This window comes from Cyprinus carpio, unplaced genomic scaffold, assembly GCF_018340385.1.
Source record: "Cyprinus carpio isolate SPL01 unplaced genomic scaffold, ASM1834038v1 S000006462, whole genome shotgun sequence".
Classification (NCBI taxonomy): domain Eukaryota; kingdom Metazoa; phylum Chordata; class Actinopteri; order Cypriniformes; family Cyprinidae; genus Cyprinus; species Cyprinus carpio.
Window position 1 is genome coordinate 9,508 of NW_024879142.1, and position 20,272 is coordinate 29,779.

Here is a 20,272-nt window from a genome sequence, read left to right on the forward strand (position 1 = left end):
AACACGCATAATTACATTAGTACCCAGCGTCATTCCAGAAGGACTCCAGGGAGCCTCACGATCGAAATAAGGAATTACTTTAAAAAAATAGGCAGCAGGAGCCCACCCCTCCTCACATCCAGCATTGCAAAACCAAAGGTAAATACCTAGGTACTTGTAACTTACTTTATCATGTGCATGTAAAACACCTAGAAGCAGCCATCCAAGTAAATGCTAATCTACACGTACCTTCCTATTGCACGTTGCTAATGTATAAATATTAAAGAAAATCATCAAACTACAGACGGATGTGTACATCAAAACCGAAAGAGTTTTGGGCTTTGGTATGATAAGGTTTCACAGTGAGTGGAATGTAACAGGAGACATGATTCAACAATAAACAAACTTTACACCCCAGTGAATATTTTTTTTTTTTCCCCACTTGCATTCATTAGGTCATAATTTGCTTTCAAATGTTCACACCTGTAGTTAGTTGTAAATAAGAACTCTATTTTTAAAATAATTACATCCACACAGATGCCTTTTCCGGACAGTGGCGTGGACAGCCCTGGGTTCAGTAGTGTAAGTAAAAACAAAAAAATGCTGCATAAAATAAAAGGATAATAAAATACTTTATATTTCTTTTTTAAAATTGCCTTTATTTCTAGACAGCAACCACTGAACTCATAAGCCGTACAGTAAGTTGAGCTTTGTGCGTATGGTTTTTTGGTGTTTGTATTATATGATGTGCAGTTTGACAATCTGTTGAGTTGTGTTGTTCTGCAGGACAGTGAGCACACCTCCTCCGCTGACGAGTGGGTCCAGCAGGGCCCCAATCTTCCTCCTCTTTTCCCCCCTCATCCACCTCCACCTCCACCTCCACCTCCACATCTTCCCATTTTACCTCCTTGGCAGGATCTAGAAGATGTAATGGGAGTATTAGATGTAGCATCTTAAACTCATGTGCAACTGTCACTGTTTTGGTGATGTTCTTCTTTCTCCTCTCTCTGCAGTATTTTGCCGACGATGAAGAAGATTTTTAATAAATATATATATTTTTAAACTTAAAGATCATTATGGTGTCTCTCATTATTACTGATCATATAACATTATTACTGGTCTACACACAGATTTCTCTGAAAAGAAAACCAGAGACAATTTAAACTGGTTTCTTTTTTATTATTTATTATTATTATTATTATTATTATTATTATTATTATTATTTTTTTTTTTTTTTTTTTTTTTTTTTTTTTTTTTTTTTAATGTGAACAATGTGCCAGGAGAAAGTTCTTGGGGGTCCCTATACATTATTAAATATGAATGTTATTATTGGTGATATACTTATAGATTAATTAGAGTTTTTTTTTTTTGTGATATACTTATAGATTAATTAGAGTTGTGCACGGTTGGTTTACAGGATGATATGCTATACATTAATTTGTTGCATGATCTGGCCGGACTAAGTTCACTTTGATGCTACAAAGCTCTCTGTGTGTGTGTGTGTGTGTGTGTGTGTGTGTGTGTGTGTGTGTCAGTGTGTCTTTGTGTCAGTTTGAAATGGCTTCAAATGTACTGTGCCCACAGCTCATTGGCTCTAGCCGGTGACATCACTGAAGGTGAGACTGCTTCCCCCCCACTATTACTGTATCAAATGAAGTGGAGGTGACAGTGAAGTCTCAAGAAAGCTCTCCTTTGGGATTTTTCTTCAACAAAGTTTTCACATCTTGACCCAGACCCTCCTACTTGCCGAGTCCTTTTGCAATGGCTTGAACAAGCTGAGAGGAGGTGGTAATGTTTGTGTTTTTTGTTTTACAATTACATGTCTTTGTTTGTTTAACAGTTTAAACTGCAGTGTAAATAAACTGCAAACAAATGCTTTCCTTGCTTAGTATATTGTTTCCTGTCCGGATATCTAAAAGCTCAGTCATCAAGAGGTTCACTGTCATTCACGTGTAGTCAAGCATAAGATATTGTTTATTGTTTTATGGAAAAGAATCCAAATGAACCTAGCTGTTGGGTAAAGAAAGCTGAATGTTATTTGTCAATGGGCTAAGCTAAACCAAAAAACTTGTTTGCACTGGAATGTGTGCATTAAAATTGTGTTATGAAATGCATTCCTGTTTTGATAGTGTTTTTTCAAGTTTTCAAGACTGTCTGTGCCTTTAAAAAAACACTCTGCACTTTGAAGACCCATTGACACCATTACACAATGGAAATGCTAATGGGGCAGGTCTCGCCTCTGCTGCTGATGGCTGTCTTTTGTTGTTTGCCTTTCTAGATTTCTTTAACTCATGTCTGATTCTTTAAAATCATTGTAAAGGAATCATTTATTTCGTGTCCTCTCTCCCACTCTTTTAGAAAAAGCTGACCGGGTATATAGTTCACAGCTTGGTTTGCCACAGACCGCCCAGGAGAACCTACATGTCCACCTGGCGAGAAAGTGCCTAAAGAACAGCTTTCCCGCGGAACAAATAGCCTCAGAGTTTCAAAAGGCGAAGGGAGTCCAGCAAGCAGTGGATGCTTAGAGGTAGGGCGTGGGACTACAGCCAAATTTGTGCCCTGCTGCCGGACCCACGTTCTCAGCAGAACCTCGTAGGGAGAACTTCTGAGCCAGTGGCTTCTTTGTGACCAACCTGCCCCAGGAGTCAGCTCAGACCTGCCCCTAGGAGCCCGGAGCCGGAGGTGTCTTCATGAAAAATAAGTGTACTCTGACCCGTGCATCCTGCGTGCGAAACACAAAAAGCACACCAAGAGAGGGTGAAACTTCGTTTTCTATCTATATACCTAGTTGCAATTAGCCCCTAAACCTGAACCTCAAAACTGCTAGCCTTAGCCTCACTAAACACTGACCCCACCATTTTTAAACATGCTAGTCCCTAGGCCAGCGGGTTCTCAACCCGCCGAATTCAAATCTACGACCCACCATGCTGAACACAATTAAAAAGATAACTTTCAGTTTTACAATTCATTTTAGTTTTTACATTCATTTAAAAATGTAGCTACTAAAGAAATATAAGCTATAGCCTAATGTTTATATGCAAAATTCTTTTGTTTTTTATTATATATTTTCAGACATGAGCAGACCTACTCACATAACGTTCCGCATTTTATGAACACAAGCGCGCACTTTGGCAGAATTCAGATTCAAATAGTCATCAACAGCCATTAGTTCGGGAAAATTGAGCATCAGAATTGACAAATTTGTTTTTAAAGGGAGTAAAATTAAGTGTGGAAATGTCAGTGAATGAACACAAACAAACAAGAATAGTCACAGTATCAGCAGTGAAGGGGAGAGTGCTGGATTTTCGGTTTGCGCCGTAACTCACTTGAAGAAGTTCAGGCAAATAGAACCACCCATACTACGCAGCAATCATCCTTAATTGCAGAAATGTGGCAAAAACATCTCTGGAGAGAACCTCATATTATTATTTTCTGCAATGTCGCGCGTCAAGTCATGCTCCCGATGCGCGTCTTTCAGACTGCAACTTACAATCGCACCTTCATTGTGCTGTTACTCCTTTGGAGCCGAATTTCACGAAAATGGGTCAGCTCCGGACAGCATCAGGTGTTTTATTCTATGGGGAGTAGAATTATTAATTTATTTCAATGAATGTAATCGATTAATTATCATATGTTTAGGCTATAATATTATAAATCAGGTTGGTTTGTATTGGTGACGTAATATGTAAATGATATGCGTGCGGCCCGTGAGACTTGCACTTGGACCATAGTGCGGCCGTGGAAAAAAAGGTTGAGAACCACTGAGGCTCTATAAACCTTTATTAACCCAACACTTCATCAAATTCTGTACAGAAATATCATAAAACTAATATCTATATATCTATCTGTCTGTCTGTCTATCTATATGTCTGTCTGTCTGTCTGTCTGTCTATCTGTCTGTCTATCTATCTATTTGTCTGTCTGTCTGTCTATCTATCTGTCTGTTTGTCTGTCTATCTATCTATCTATCTATCTATCTATCTATCTATCTATCTATCTATCTATCTATCTATCTATCTATCTATCTATCTGTCTGTCTGTCGATCTATCTATCTGTCTATATATATATCTATCTGTGTCTATCTATCTTTCTGTCTTTCTGTCTATCTATCTATCTGTCTGTATGTCTGTCTGTCTGTCTATCTATCTATCTATCTATCTATCTATCTATCTGTCTGTCTGTCTGTCTGTCTATCTATCTATCTATCTATGTGGGAAATGCATTGGCCTAATGGTTAGAGAGTCCGACTCCCCAATCGAAGGGTTGTGATTTTGAGTCTTGGGCGGTAGGAATTGTTGGTGGGGTGAGTGAATGTACAGCGCTCTCTCCACCCTCAATACGACTGAGAGGAGCCCTTGAGCAAGGCACCGAACTCCCAACTGCTCCCGAGCGCCCGCAGCAGCATAAAATGATGCCCACTGCTCCGGGTGTGTGTTCACGTGGTGGCTTGTGTGTGTGTCCACTGCTTGTCTGTGGTTGGAAAAGTAAGAAGAGGAGTAAAGTAAAGCGTTGACAATGTTGTAAACGGTTGAAAACAACTCGTCCTCTCTTCTTGTTTATTTCTTTTCATTACGAATCCCAACATTACAGTTTCTTCGTCGACTATCATGGTTTTATCTCTCAAGCTCGCGCTCCACCGGAACAACTTCAGCAGGGCCGGAGAATGGTGCGTTTGTTTGTTGGCAGGTTTGTTGGTTTTAACCCCTTAACAAGCATCATCCTTTTTTTAATAGACATGAAAATGCACATTACGAACTTAAATGGTTGTAATTCAAGAATTCTTTGGAATATAGATGTAAGATTGGTCTTGTAGAAGTGAAATAAATTAGTTTTTTTATTCGCTTTGGTACTATTTTCACAAGTTAGGTGTACATTTTCAAAACTCTTAGTGAAATATATCAACAGATCATCAAAAGTGCACTTTTTTCAAACATTTCATCATGTTTTCAATTGTGTAAGTACAATACTCAAAATCACAAAGTATCCTTTTCACAACACAAAATAAGTGTTTCGCCTACATAAATGTTTCATTCAAAGTAACTGCCTTTCATAAAGCTCTTACTATCAAACCTTTGATTTGCATCTCTTCTTGTTCAGTTTACTACATTTGTCTATGATTTAATCCAACTGATCTCAATGGTTAATCAATGAATCATTTGGTTCATCTCTATAAATATTGATTCAATGCACAGTTTCTATAGAACTTGTTTACAATTTCTGATGTGGATAACCAAATGTTTGAATTATTTTTACATAAGTGATTTATAGATAATAACCACCACGATGTTCAAATTGTGTACACACGTGTGTGTGTGTGTGTGTGTGTGTGTGTGTGTGAGAAAGAGAGAGATACAGAGAAATTTGCCATTTGTGATACTGTAAAGCAGAATAGAGTATAAGGGAGAGGAAACAGTCAATGACTGTAAAACATCAGATTGATCAGAGATGCATCAGTAGAAGGGAGACAGATGGCATCAAATACAGCATTTTACATTAGAGTATGTATGCGATACTGTAAACAGATTACCTTGGTAGAGACTGCCGAATTACTGTAACTCACCCCTCCTCTCTAAAGGTCCACTACAGTATAGATTCAGTAAAATGGAGTGAAATAATTTACTGTATTGCCAGCAAACTCTGTTAGCACAGAGCCTCATGGTTGTGCTTCATAACACCTTCTGATAACACACTGGATATATACTATTACAAGCATTATGGATTAAATTACATAAGTTAGGTTATGCATGTGTATTTTCTAATGTGGCATAGCCTGTATTACTGTAATTATTTCAGCAACAACAGTGATTTGAAACATGTATCTTGCATTGTTTGCAGTTTATGTTAAAAGTACTACATTGAAAGAAGATCATACCGTTGTGTTTATGTCATTAAACCAAATGTTCTCATTACATATTACAATAATCTTGTGTTTGAAACAATGACTATGTGGACTGAAAAGTGTATAACTGTAATGAAAGCATGAGATCAGGTTTTGAAAGAATGACTAGCTGTGTTACAAGTGTGATCAGTTTTTTTCTTTCTAAAACAATTGAATGGATGCTATCTTTTGAACTCTTGCCATGAAAACAAACTGAGGTTTCTACCATTCTTTCATGATTTTTCATTTTCATCACCATTTAAAAATAAAGGGAATTGAAATTAAGCACTAAATCTGTACAGCTCACTCACATTTATTCTTACAAGTCTCTGTGTGACAGTTTGTGAGTTTACAAACACACAAATTAAGCAATACTAATACATATCTAAACAAATAGTAATATGTGGTTTGTGCTGCTTCTTTCTCCACAGGGCCTGGGCTGTCTGTATCCAGAAGGCCGGAGCATCTCCCTGATCTCCTTGCAGTTAAAGTGGCATCTCCCTAAAATTGTCAAGACGACAGGCACCAATGTAGTAACCACACAAATACATAAATAGTGCATAACACAAAAAACGGAAAATATTACAAAGAACTCAAGTCAAAAACATGTCACGTCGCACATGTCTGAAGTGCATGTCACACCACTGGAAAGCCTTAATCATCATATCTGATTCCATTGATGCAAGCATAAGTTCTCATTAGGTGTGTGATCATACCTGGTTACGCGTCCGTACAGCGTGTCTGTCCTCCTGTGGTCCAGCATCTCAGCGCACACATGCCAGAAGCGTATGTTAAACCACTGGAAAACAAAAACAAGTCTGTGACCCTCTGCTTCTTATAGAAATGCAAGAAATTATTTTACGATCTAAATCTGTAAAAACAAAAACATGGCTGTGACATTTTATAGAGATGCAAAAAAAAAAGAAATTGAATAAATTTTAGATGTAAATCAGTGATCTCTCCTCCTCGTGGCGGCTCATCTGGGACTGCGCCAAGTAAACTTAATAGAAAGCCAAGAGCGTAAATATCTGTGTTAGAAGAATCATTGTACAAGACACGATTAATCTCAGGTTTAGGGTTTCCATGTCAAATCATTGGAAAACAAAAACAAGTCTGTGACTTCTGCTTCTTATAGAGATGCAAGAAAGGAGTTTAAGATCTAAATATGTATTGATTAATGGTTATTATTACCCACTGTAGCCGTAGTCATCATATCTGATGCCGTACATACAAGTGGAATTGTTTTAAACACACAGGCTTGTTTTTTCTTTCTGCTGTTTGGCCGGCTGTGCTGATACACAGAGACACGGAAGACAGTTTAAGCATCTCACAAACAATCTTTGACGAATGTAGATTTCTTCATCAGAACTGTGAGTCAGAATGAGCTGGAGAGTTAAAACATTTTTTTTTTTTTTTTTTTTTTTTTTTAAACCTTAAACCTTAAACATGACTGAAGCATGGCAGTTTTGCTGAGGTGAAGTCCGTCAGGTCCGTGGGCCAGTACTTGTCCTTATATTGAGATTAATTTCTCTATGAATTGTGGTTAAAATTGGCATAGTTTTGCATGTCCAATCACTTATTTCCTGTAAGCAGTGACCATTCAAGAATTTGATGCCTTGGAAACAATAGAACTATATTCATACCTGGTTGTTTGGCCAGACAGCATGTCTGTCCTACACCCGGTGCGTTAGGCTGAGACGGTCTCCGAGGGCACGCCGTCACTGTGTTCCTCTGAAAGTTCTGTGAATGCAGTTATATGACTGACATTTGAGAGTGGCTCTAGCCATAAAATGCCATTTTCATCAAGACTTTACATTACATTTCAGTGGCTGCTGTCTAATTGGTCGGGTAGAGCCTGTAAAAGTCGTAGGGCTAAAGTAGAGGGCAACAGAAACTGTGAACAAGAACTGAGATCATGCCTCCAAAAAGGTGCACATGCTTGTATGCTGCCTTTTTCTTCTAGAAAATATTAATAGTTCTAGTTATGCAAGACCAATATACTCTCATCCTCATCTCCACGGTATATATAAACTAATTCAAATAAAAACTAATTCAATTTTTTTTTTTTATATATATATATATATATATATATATATATATATATACACATTTTTTTTTTATAATTTTTTTTTTATACAAGATACTAATAGAGTTATTGGTAAAACATATATTTTTTTAATTAGGTAAATTATAAAATTTTTCTTGATTACAAGAAAAGAGTTCCCAACACTTTTAATTCCCAAATCACTGTCATTATCCACCACCAAAATATTTTCAAGGCCACCCCTCGACTAGGCAAGATATTTAAGAATACAGAAACCCCAAAAGAACTATATACAACAAAACTTGTGGAGACTGTGAACAAAAAAAAAGAAAAGGAACAAGGGAGGAGTAAGTAATTAAAATATCAATCGCTATGTGGGTAAAAAGAACAGAACATGTCAACCATATAACCTTAAACAATTACTCAATACTAATAAACAACTAAACAGATAATAGTAACAATAAAAATGAAAAGAGTCAGCAGGGGATGCTGCAAAAAGGAAAAAATTAAGAACCCCAAAAAAAACATTCCATAGCTTTGTGATATGGAAGTAAAATCTGACACATCCATCTTTTTCCATTCCTTGTTGCCGTGTTTTAATTTGCATGGCTGTTGTATACACACCTACACGGGTTCTGATTGGACTGGGACATGAAAAGCCAGACTTGTTTTAGCCGAGAGACTAATTTTCTGTCGGTATTTGACTACGTCACATGGAGGCATAACATCACTGAGTTCCAAACTGTTTTAACATTTCTTACCTTTACTTACCTGCACGATATATATCTCCTTATCGCTACTGATGCTCAGCTTGGCCTTCTTGATTTCCTCAGGTCGAGATGTAGATTATGAAAAGTGGAAAAAGTTTTTGTATCAGACATGATCCCATTGGCGCTGAAAGGTCTCCTGCTGTGGCACATCAGTTTAAAGGCCGGCCCATCTTTTAAGATTATGTTGATTTTTTTTCACTGTAGCCATTGTGATCATATCTTATCCTGTACATACAAATGGAATTGTTGCATTTTTGATGACTCACCTGGTCCACTGTTTACATGGTGGTGCAGGACGGGTCACTGCTCTCTACTGAGACCAGTAGCGCTTTCACCACATGGACTTGTGCGCCTCCTCTTTCTTCTGTGGCTCTGGGCAACTGGAGTTGATGCAAAGAGCCACATAAATGCTAAATCATACCTAGTTTCCCTGGGCGAACGGCTTTCCTGGATAATAGGAATTAGTTTAACCTTTAAGCATCTCAAAACGCCCTTTCCGACAGACCTGTACAAAGTAGATATTATCATAATGATCCAGTAAGTTTAAAAATAAATAAATAAGTCTTTCCCTGCTTTCCCTGGGCAACTGGCTTTTCTGCCTTCAGGATGTGGCAGCATACCTTCATAAAAAAAAACACAGTGACGACCCGTCACCATCGAGCATAGGGTTGAGCACAGATGGTCGATGTTACAAAGTGGCGTCAGTATCAGAACTTTATACTGGATGGTGCGTGGGGGCCACAACCACAGCTACTGATCGACCATCAACTTCACCAACTCCCTTCTGACAAAAAGGGGCCGTCTGCATCAACATAAATGTACTTTAGGACTGTAACACTGCAGAAATAATCACACACACAAATCAACAACAAATGATTTTGAAAATGTTGATGATGAAATGGCTCTTCAAGTAGACTTTCTTCTAAGGGAGCTGGACAAGCGCAACACAGAATGCAATTAACTGATAAGTAAGTTGGACAGCTTGGAGCAGGAGAAAACTCAGTTACAGAAGGAAGTAAAAGAGCTGAGGAAATACAGGGAGGAGTGGAGTAAAGACGATTAATATTATTTTGTGGTTAAAATGGTATTCCCTGAAATAGTCAAGTGGACTAATCCGTGTAGCAGGAACATTTGTAGAAATATGGATTGATTTGTGTAGATTGATATTTTTTTGTGTTTTTGTGGATTTGTCCGATCCCTTTTGATCCTTTTTATTGTTGTGGATTTGTCCATATACTTGTCGATCCCTTTTAGATGGTCTGGTACATTGAATGCATGAATGCAAACTGTGAGTAGTGGAGAGACAGCTTGTCCGTACAGCATGTCTGTCCTCCTCTGGTCCAGCATCTCAGCGCACACATGCCAGAAGCGTATGTTAAACCGCTGGAAAACAAAAACAAATCTGTGACCTCTGCTTCTTATAGAGATGCAAGAAATTATTTTACGATCTAAATCTGTATCGATTTTTATTCCCCACTGTAGCCGTAGTCGTCGTATCTTATTCCGTACATACAAGTGGAAGTGTGTGTTTCTTTTTTTTAATGATTCACCTGGCCTTGGACCTGTTGAGATGCATAAACAAATGATCTCCCGCTGGTGCTTATTTGAAGGCTCCGGGGGAGTCTCGGAGACATCTTTATCATTTTAAAAGGTTCTTTGTAGAATGAATAAATGTATTCAATGTTGCTACATATTTCTGAAACTGTGAGCAGTGAAGAGACTTACCGAATCCCGAACTTGCACTGAATATAGTTCCAGATGGCTCTACGGAGCATGGAAGTGTCCACACCCAGGTGTCTGGCCATTGTGTTGTGTTGCACTGATGAGGGCGGAGCTCTGGAGTGGGACTTCATGTCGGAGGAGACACCGTTCCTGCGGGCTTCTTTTCAGACACTATCTTCTCCGACTCACTGAAAACCAGACATTGTGTTAGAATGAATTGTTTCATTTCTAAAGACTCACCTGGATGCTGGATGGGTCGAGGAAGCTCTGCTATCTCCTGGGACCAGTAGTGCTTTAAGCACATGGGCTGGTGCGCCTCCTCTTTCTGCTGTGTGGCTGGCTGAGCTGATGCACAGAGACCCAAGAGCTGATGCACAGAGACCCACAGAGAAAGAAATCTAAAACGCTCTTTGCCACTTACATGCAGAATGTAGATTTCATCATCAGAACTGTGAGTCCAAATGAATAAAATTCTAATTACCTAAAGCATGGCAGTTTGGCTGAGGTCCGTCAGGTCCGTGGGCCAGTACTTGTCCTTATTGAGGTTAATTTCTCTATGAATTGAGGTAAAAATTGGCATAGTTTTGCATGTCCAATCACTTATTTCCTGTAAGCAGTGACCATTCAAGAATTTGATGCCTTGGAAACAATGGAACTATATTCATACCTGGTTGTGTGGCCAGACAGCATGTCTGTCCTACATCCGGTGCGTTAGGCTGAGATGGTCTCCGAGGGCACGCCGTCACTGTGTTCCTCTGAAAGTTCTGTGAATGCAGTTATATGACTGACATTTGAGAGTGGCTCTAGCCATAAAATGCCATTTTCATCAAGACTTAAATCCACGCCGATATCCATCTCACCATCATCTGCTTCATTAGCCCAAAAAGGTCCCTCAGAAAGCTCCAGAACCTGCATGGTCAGATCTCCTTCAGTCAGTCCGACTGCTGAAAGAGCGCATATTCCATTTGAATGATGTTGCAGCCTAAGATCGCAGGCAGTGTGCAAGCTCAAACCTATTAACATGGGAGCCGAAATAAAAAAGGACACACCACGCAGCCACAACAATTTTCTCAGAATAGAACTCAAACAAAAACATTGAATTTTTACTGACCTGTCAGCTTTGTGACATGGAGTTAAAAGCAGACACATCCATCTTTTACCATTCCTGTTGTTTCCTAGTTTTAAGTTGCCTGGCTGTTGTACGCACACCTCCACAGGTTCTGATTGGACTGGGAGGTGAAAATACAGACTTGTTTGAGCCGATAGACTCAGTTTCTGTCTGTATTTGTCTAAGTCACATGGAGGCATAACGTCGCTAAGTTCCAAACTGTCGTTTATTTTCTTCAATATTTCATACCTTTCCTTACCCTTCACCTGAACGACATATATATCTTCATATATGTCTTCATCTTAAACGTTTTTGCATAATAAGAGTTACAATTAAAAACTACACAGTGAATGCAATGAAATAAAAACCTTAATTTTAAAATGATAAAATTAGCTTTTGAATGTAACTTAAAGCCACTTTACTTTCAGTCAAATCTCAAGCTTTCTTTGTGTTTTGATTCATATTCAAGGTTAGTATTTGTAGTTTAGTTACTACTGATTTATCTGTATCTTTTTTATGCAGTAAAAGAGAGGTGGTCAAACTGGCCTTGTTTCTTTGAGATGTACAAAGTAGATCTCATCATAATGAGCAAGTGAGTTTAAAAATAACTAAAATAATAAGTCGTACCTGCTTTACCTGGGCAACTGGCTTTTCTGTAGTCTGTCTTCAGGATCTGGCAGCATAGCTGAATTAAAAAACACACTGACGGTCTGTTACCATTGAACATAGCGTGGAGCACAGATGGTCGATGTTACAGTGACGTCAGGATCAGAACTTTGGACTGGATGGTGCGTGGGGACCTAGGGGCCGTCTGCATGAACATAAATTTACTAAAATGCCTGTACAAAAACTTTTTTACAAATATATATACAATATTAGGTATGATGACAGGCATACAGTGTGTGAGCATACCTGGCTGTGACATCATGTTCCTGCGTCCAGAGCCGAGCAGTACTGTCTGATGAAGTCTTTATAAAGCGGAGCACATCCTAGCCACGGCTCTCCAAATCTCACCGCTCCAGTGTGAAGAGGAATTCCCCCGTGGGCCGCAACGTCGTAGCATCTTCACAAGCTTCAGATCATATATGCACTTCTCTCTGGGCTGTGGCTCTGACCTGAATATCACGACTGCACTGAGAAATCAGCAAATACAAAAACTTTATCCACCAAACACATGGGGGTTTTCGTACTTGCCTTAAACGCCTGGTTCGACCCGGTTCAGCCACTGGCTCACGGGCTTCACGTCGCTGTGTTCGTCAGTGCCTGCACCAGTCGCTTCTGCATTTGCATGTAGAATTGAGATATCTCTCAACATCATCGATGTTATTCCTGTAGACTCCCTCCATCCCAGAAACTACCACAGGCCAGACCACAGATGTGCATCGTGACATGCCACAACCTCGAAAGATGGGTCAGCCTTTGAACTGATTTTCTATTGATGTGACATAGCAGGAGACATTTCAGTGCCATGTGGGTATTGGTACTTGCCAAAAACGCTTTCGTCGAATCCCGAACTTGCACTGGATCTAGATCCAGATGGCGCTACGGAGCATGGAAGTGTCCACACCCTGGTGTGTGGCCATTGTGTTGTGTTGCACTGCACAAACATATTCATTCATATAGAGGTTTTTGCCCTAGACAGAAAAAAAATCCCAGATGATAGCAATCCCTAGCAAAATAGTCCCATTTGTCGACGTCAATGCCATTTCCTACGACTGCTGTGGATGCTTTTGTTGAATTGCCCTCACGTTGCTGAGCAGGCGTAGTCAGGCCAAAACTGAAAAGAAAGACCCTTGAAGTCTTCTTTCAAGTCCTGAAATATGGGCACAACAAGAAGAACCTCATTCATCCATGTGGGTCTTGAATACTTGCCATAAACGCTTTCGTCAACTTGTTTCATCTGTTGTTCACATCGCTGTATTCATCAGGCAGGCAGGAGAGTTGTCTGTTGTCCATCATACGGCCACACCCTGCCGACAATGTTACACCTGTACCTGGAACATACAGGGGAACTACAAAAGGACATGACTGAATAAGTATGAAACTCACTCCCCGTTATGTGTCCCCCTAATAGCTTCAGTCAGGACCATAGAAATAATTGGGTTATGTTTTGAAACGTTCTTTGCCACGAACATGTGGGATGTACATCTCATCTTTAGAATAACTGGAGCATTACACTCATTGGACTCTATGCTAGGAGGATGAGAGACCACAAGAATACTGTTAAACACAAACAATACATTCTCTTATTGACAATATATCATTGAACTAAAAATACACGTCTGAACAGACACTACATAGACAATAGGTACTGCCTCCTGGTTCAACTTCTGCAGCCCCTGGATCACTGGCTTAACGTCACAGTTAACGCTTCATTTACACATGTGGCTGATGCTGTGCCTCTCTCAACCCCAAACGCCATCTTTCATCAGTTTTTTGCACTCTTCTCTTTAACTTTCGGCAGTATATATAACTAGAAATGTTTTTTCTCGGTGCGACCGATGAGTACAGATCAAAACTTGACCATTTTTCAGGAGCAATAATCAGCCAAATTTGCGAGTCCGTTCAGTTCAATGGCACTGTTTACGTTCAGTGCCTCCAAAATGGCCGATGATGTGTCGTGAAAACCCACTAAAAACAAACATGGCCGCACTCATTTACTTTGAGCGAGTCAATGGCGGCCAACATTTCTAATAGCGGCTGGTGGATTTTGGCTCACTTCTCTGCGAAAAATCAACGAAAAAATCTGGAGTATACAGCGGGGAGAGTGTTCATCTTTACGGTTCGAACGAGTTCAGTGCTGCTAGGATTGGTGTGGTTTTTTGTTTTTGTTTACTTTTTGAATTGTTTCCTCCCGGGACGCAGATAGTTTTACCTGCCTATTCGGTTGGACAGCGCCATATTTGTCACAGGTAAGTTAATGTTTTCAGATGTAAAGGCTTTACGCATTATTTGTGAAAGTTTGTATCATCATTTGACTCTTATTCTTGTTTTCATGTCGCACACCAAGGCCAGATTATTTTGTTTACATTTGTTTCTGATGACAATTTCTAGTTCGTTAAATTTTATTTTTAAAGTATACATTTATTTTTGTTTTGCTTAAAGTTGCTCAAAGCGTTTTTTTAAAACATTTATTGTCACATGCAGCAAACATCTCCTCACTGTCCAGTGGTAAACGCAAAGCATTTTGGGAAACCGCGGCACAAGATCGAGAACCCGGAGGTTGGTGGAGACGCAGCGGCCGGGGACGGGTTGGAGTCCAGATGGCAGGAAATGACGCTAGTTCTGGTAGTGATCCGGAAATGGAGGATGAATCCTGTAGCGGGAATGCTGGGGGAAATGAATGGTGGAAAATAGTTAATCGGAAAAGGAAGAAAACCGGAGGAAACCTTGGGTAAAAGGTGTGATTACAGGAATCCCAACTGATGTGTCTACTGATACAATTAAGAGCTGCATTGATGGAGGGAAAGTTATTGGAGTGAAAAGGCTTCAATATGTTAAAAATAAAGAAAGAATTGATAGCATGTCGGTCATGCTGCAGTTTGATCAGGAAAGAATGCCAGACAGGGTTAAATTAGGCTACATTAGCTACCCAGTAAGACCATATGTTCCTCCTCCTCTGAGGTGTTTCAAGTGTCAGAAGTATGGGCACGTTAGGTGCGGTTTGCAGAGGCAAACTACGATGTGCGAGATGTGGGGGTAACCATGAATATGGTAAATGTGATGAAGGAGCAAAGGTTAAATGTTGCAATTGTGGTGGTGAGCATAGTGCTGGATTTGGGGGATGTAGTGCTCACAAGCATGCAGTAAAAGTGCAGAATGTTAGAATAAATGAGGGAATGACATATGCTGAGGCAATCCAAAAAGTAAAACAAGTTGAGCAGACACAGGGAGTGAACAAAAATCATGAATGGACTAGGAATGTTTTGGTTCAGAGAAAGGTAAATGAGGATAAGTTGGAAGTTGGGAAAATGGAGTTTGTCTCATTTATGGCTGAAGTGATAAACTGTTTCTGCTCAAACAGAAAGTAGAACAGAAAGAATTAAGATCATTATTAGGGCAGCAGAGAAATACTTAAATGTAGATGGAGTGACTGTGGAAAAAATAAATGATAAACTGAAAATTCAAACAGTCACTCAAACTCCAGGTAGAATTACATAATTCAATGGTTTTAAACAATTTTGCAATGGAATGCGAGAAGTCTTATTGCAAATGGGCTAGAATTTAAACATTTATAGATCAACTGGATGAGAAACCACATATAATATGCATTCAAGAAACTTGGTTAAAGTCTCATTTAGATTTTGTCATACAAGGGTATGGTGTAGTTAGGAAAGATAGAAATGTAGGAAATGGGGGTGGAGTGGCCACTTTTATTCAGAATCAGGTACAATACAGAGTCATTAATGAGTTTGAAGAGTATGAAGTAGTAGCTATTGATATATATGCAGAAAAACAGAATATTCAAGTTATTAATTTTTACAATCCTTGTGATAGATTAAATAAAGGTTTAGAAAAGGTTATTGGGTCAAGATCAGGATATAAAGTTATTTGGTGTGGGGATTTTAATGCACATAACACATTATGGGGACGTATTAATGATGATCATAATGGGGAAGTTATAGAAGAAATTATAGATAGTCATGCACTGGTATGCTTAAATGATGGTAGAAACACAAGAATTGATTTAGTTCGGGGAATTGGATCAGCTATAGATTTAACTCTGGTGTCAGAAGAATTAGCAAGGAGGTGTGAATGGGATGTGTGTGAAGACAATAGTATGGGAAGTGATCATTATATTATCATTTGTAAGGTAGGGATGAGTGTGTTAGAACAAAATTTGAAGCCTGCTCCAGGATGGAGATTTAAAAAGGCTAATTGGGAAGCATATTCTTTTTTAAAGTGAGGTAGGACTTACAGCAATAGAAAAAAACCAGAATCAATGGAGGAAGTGGATGAATTTAATGATAGGATTTGCAAAGTATTGTATGATGTAGCTGATACTGTAATAGGAAGAAAGGGACAAAGTAGAAAGAGGAAATCAGTTCCCTGGTGGACAGAACAGTGTAGTAAAGCTGTACAGGACAGAAATAAAGCATTTAGACAAATTAAAAGAACTTATTTATTTGAGGATTTTATTAAATATAAGAAAACACAAGCTGAGGTCAGAAGGACTGTTCGTGCTGCTAAAAAGAAATACTGGAGAGATTGGTGTAGTACAATTGGAGATGATATTGATATAAGTGAAGTGTGGGGGACAATAAGAAAAATGGGTGGAATATATAGAAGTCAAACTCTTCCAGTTTTAAAAAATGATGAAGGAATAATAGCAGTAACCGACAATGAAAAAGCTGAAATGTTGGCTAAAGTGTTTGTCAGAGTTCATAGTGATGATAATGTATCAGAGGAAGCAAAAAGACTTAGAGAGCAGAATAAGAATCAGCTACCCAGATGTGATGATTAAAAGGAATCCTTCTGGAGACGCTTTAGATACAGATTTCACTTTATATGAATTAAAACGAGCTCTAGGTGGAGTTAAACATACATCTCCTGGAAAAGACTATGTGTGTTATATAATGATCAAGCATTTGACTGACAGATCTTTAAATATGATTTTATGTCTGTTTAATAGGATTTGGAATGAGGGAAAGCTTCCACCCTCTTGGAAGCATGGAATAATTGTTCCAATAGGTAAACCGGGTAAAGATAAATCAAACCCAACTGGTTATAGACTAATTGCTTTGACTTCCAATTTGTGTAAATTGATGGAGAAATTGATTATATACAGGCTAAACTATGTTCCGGAAAGTAAAGGACTTATGTCACCATACCAAAGTGGATTTCGGGAAGGGAGAAATACAATGGATGCTGTGTTAAGCTTGGAAGCTGATATCAGAAAAGCTCAAGTAAATAAAGAAGTTCTGGTTGGGGTTCTTTTGACATTGAGAAGGCATATGATATGCTTTGGAAGGAGGGCCTTCTAATAAACTTAAATGCATGGGGATCGGAGGGAAAATGTATAACTGGATTATGGACTTTCTTCTTGAAAGAACAATACAAGTAAGGGTAGGAGTAGAGTATTCCAAGACATATAAGATAGATAATGGGACACCTCAAGGAAGTGTTTGTAGTCCAGTGTTATTTAATATAATGATAAATGATGTTTTTAATAATCTTAAAGGTGATATAGGTAGGGCATTATTTGCAGACGATGGGGCAATTTGGAAAAGAGGACGTAATATTATTTGTGTGTCAATAAAGTTACAAGAATCAGTGGAAGCTGTTGAAGATTGGGCAAATAACTGGGGCTTTAGGTTGTCAGTAGCAAAAACTCAAGGTATTTGCTTTACAAAAAAGAAAAGAATACCAGTTGTTAAATTGAAATTATACAGACTGGTATTTTATCGCTTTGTGTGGAGTTTAAAGACGCTCCCTAATTACAGCTGCGTGGAGTCTTTTGCTACTCATGCTAAAAAAGTTAATAGAGAAGTGTAAAACAGGAGTTAATATACTACGATGTTTAGCAGGGGTTGAATGGGGAGCTTGCAGAATATCACTGAAAAGAATATACTGTACATTAATCAGGTCAAGCCTGGATTATGGAAGTATTATCTATGGATTTGCATCTGAAACCTTACTTAAAAAGATTGAAACTATACAAAGTCAAGCTCTAAGAATTTGTTGTGGTGCCTTCAAAACATCTCCCATTGCAGCCTTGCAGGTAGAACTTGGAGAAGCTCCTCTTTACCTGCGAAGGTATAAGCTTAGAATGAATTACTGGGTTAATATAAAAGGGCATAAGGAAAATCATTCAGTAAAGGAGTTATGAAAGAATGCTGGGAACATGGGAATAAGACTATTAAAAGCTTTGGATGGACTGCTAACAACATGCCCTCTAAAATGCCTGTACAAAAACTTTTGCATTTTATTAGGTATGATGACAGGCATACAGTGTGTGATCATACCTGGCTGTGACATCATGTTCCTGCGTCCAGAGCCGAGCAGTACTGTCTGATGAAGTCTTTATAAAGCGGAGCACATCCTAGCCACGGCTCTCCAAATCTCACCGCTCCAGTGAAGAGGAATTCCCCCGTGGGCCGCAACGTCGTAGCATCTTCACAAGCTTCAGATCATATATGCACTTCTCTCTGGGCTGTGGCTCTGACCTGAATATCACGACTGCACTGAGAAATCAGCAAATACAAAAACTTTATCCACCAAACACATTGTGGTTTTGGTCCTTGCCTTAAATGCCTGGTTCGACCCGGTTCAGCCATTGGATCACGGGCTTCACGTCGCTGTGTTCGTCAGTGCCTGCACCAGTCGCTTCTGCATTTGCATGTAGAATTGAGATATCTCTCAACATCATCGATGTTATTCCTGTAGACTCCCTCCATCCCAGAAACTACCACAGGCCAGACCACAGATGTGCATCGTGACATGCCACAACCTCGAATGATGGGTCAGCCTTTAAACTGATTTTCTATTGATGTGCCATAGCAGGAGACATTTCAGTGACATGTGGGTATTGGTACTTGCCAAAAACGCTTTCGTCGAATCCCAAACTTGCACTGGATCTAGATCCAGATGGTGCTACGGAGCATGGAAGTGTCCACACCCTGGTGTGTGGCCATTGTGTTGTGTTGCACTGCACAAACATATTCATTCATATAGAGGTTTTTGCCCTAGACAGAAAAAAAATTCCCAGATGATAGCAATCCCTAGCAAAATAGTCCCATTTGTCGACGTCAATGCCATTTCCTACGACTGCTGTGGATGCTTTTGTTGAAGCAGTCGTGCACGTTGCTGAGCAGGCGTAGTCAGGCCAAAACTGAAAGTAGAAGACCCTTGAAGTCTTCTTCAAGTCCTGAAATATGGGCACAACAAGAAGAACCTCATTCATCAAATACATGTGGGTCTTGAATACTTGCCATAAACGCTTTCGTCAACTTGTTTCATCTGTTGTTCACATTGCTGTATTCATCAGGCAGGCAGGAGAGTTGTCTGTTGTCCATCATACGGCCACACCCTGCCGAATATGTTGCAAATTAGTCCCATTTGTCGACGTCAATGCCATTTCCTACGACTGCTGTGGGTGTTTTTGTTGATCCCCGTTATGTGTCCCCCTAATAGCTTCAGTCAGGACCATAGAAATAATTGGGTTATGTTTTGAAACGTTCTTTGCCACGAACATGTGGGATGTACATCGCATCTTTAGAATAACTTGAGCATTACACTCATTGGACTCTATGCTAGGAGGATGAGAGACCACAAGAATACTATTAAACACAAACAATACATTCTCTTATTGACAATATATCAGTGAACTAAAAATACACGTCTGAACAGACACTACACAGACAATAGGTACTGCCTCCTGGTTGATTGTAATGTTTTTTCTCGGTGCGACCGATGAGCAATAATCAGCCAAATTTGCGAGTCCGTTCAGTTCAATGGCACTAAATGGCCGATGACGTGTCGTGAAAACCCACTATAAACAAACATGGCCGCACTCATTTACTTTGAGCGAGTCAATGGTGGCCAACATTTCTAATAGCGGCTGGTGGATTTTGGCTCACTTCTCTGCGAAAAATCAACGAAAACGTCTGGAGTATACAGCGGGGAGAGTGTTCATCTCTTCAGTTCGAACGAGTTCAGTGCTGCCTGGAATGGTGGAGATTTTTGTTTACTTTTTGAATTGTTTCCTCCCGGGACGCAGATAGTTTTACCTGTCTATTCAGTTGGACAGCGCCATATTTGTCACAGGTAA

General features: G+C 39.3%; 1 protein-coding gene and 2 long non-coding RNA genes across 13 annotated transcripts; 1 reads left to right on the plus strand and 2 right to left on the minus strand.

The window, feature by feature from the left end:
- The first annotated feature begins 381 nt into the window (after positions 1-381).
- On the plus strand, positions 382-1,222 carry LOC122143611 (WASH complex subunit 1-like). Its single transcript, XM_042754142.1, has 3 exons — positions 382-561; positions 648-677; positions 766-1,222. Exons 1-3 carry the CDS (start codon positions 517-519, stop codon positions 934-936), a joined length of 246 nt encoding a protein of 81 aa, XP_042610076.1. The 5' UTR covers positions 382-516; the 3' UTR covers positions 937-1,222.
- Positions 1,223-6,197: 4,975 nt separating this feature from the next.
- LOC109072327 lies at positions 6,198-12,984 on the minus strand. 11 transcript variants are annotated; one of them, XR_006159270.1, is made up of 6 exons: positions 12,415-12,984; positions 10,876-12,313; positions 7,298-7,308; positions 7,050-7,149; positions 6,575-6,657; positions 6,198-6,359 (listed from the first exon to the last, which is right to left on the minus strand). It is a non-coding gene; the product is annotated as an uncharacterized LOC109072327 (long non-coding RNA). The 11 variants fall into 11 exon arrangements; XR_006159271.1 differs by having other exon boundaries at positions 6,352-6,657; positions 10,876-10,948; positions 11,062-12,313; XR_006159274.1 differs by lacking the exon at positions 7,050-7,149.
- Positions 8,870-9,796, minus strand: LOC122143612. Its single transcript, XR_006159276.1, has 2 exons — positions 9,144-9,796; positions 8,870-9,052 (listed from the first exon to the last, which is right to left on the minus strand). It is a non-coding gene; the product is annotated as an uncharacterized LOC122143612 (long non-coding RNA).
- Positions 12,985-20,272: the final 7,288 nt, after the last annotated feature.

What these genes read in the sequence shown, in the direction of transcription:
- LOC122143611 (XM_042754142.1), top strand. Translation starts at nt 517, where the DNA reads ATGCCTTTTCCGGACAGTGGCGTGGACAGCCCTGGGTTCAGTAGT. An exon ending in ACAGCCCTGGGTTCAGTAGT is followed by an intron (nt 562 to 647) that starts GTAAGTAAAAAC and finishes CTTTATTTCTAG; the next exon opens with ACAGCAACCACTGAACTCAT. An exon ending in CTGAACTCATAAGCCGTACA is followed by an intron (nt 678 to 765) that starts GTAAGTTGAGCT and finishes GTTGTTCTGCAG; the next exon opens with GACAGTGAGCACACCTCCTC.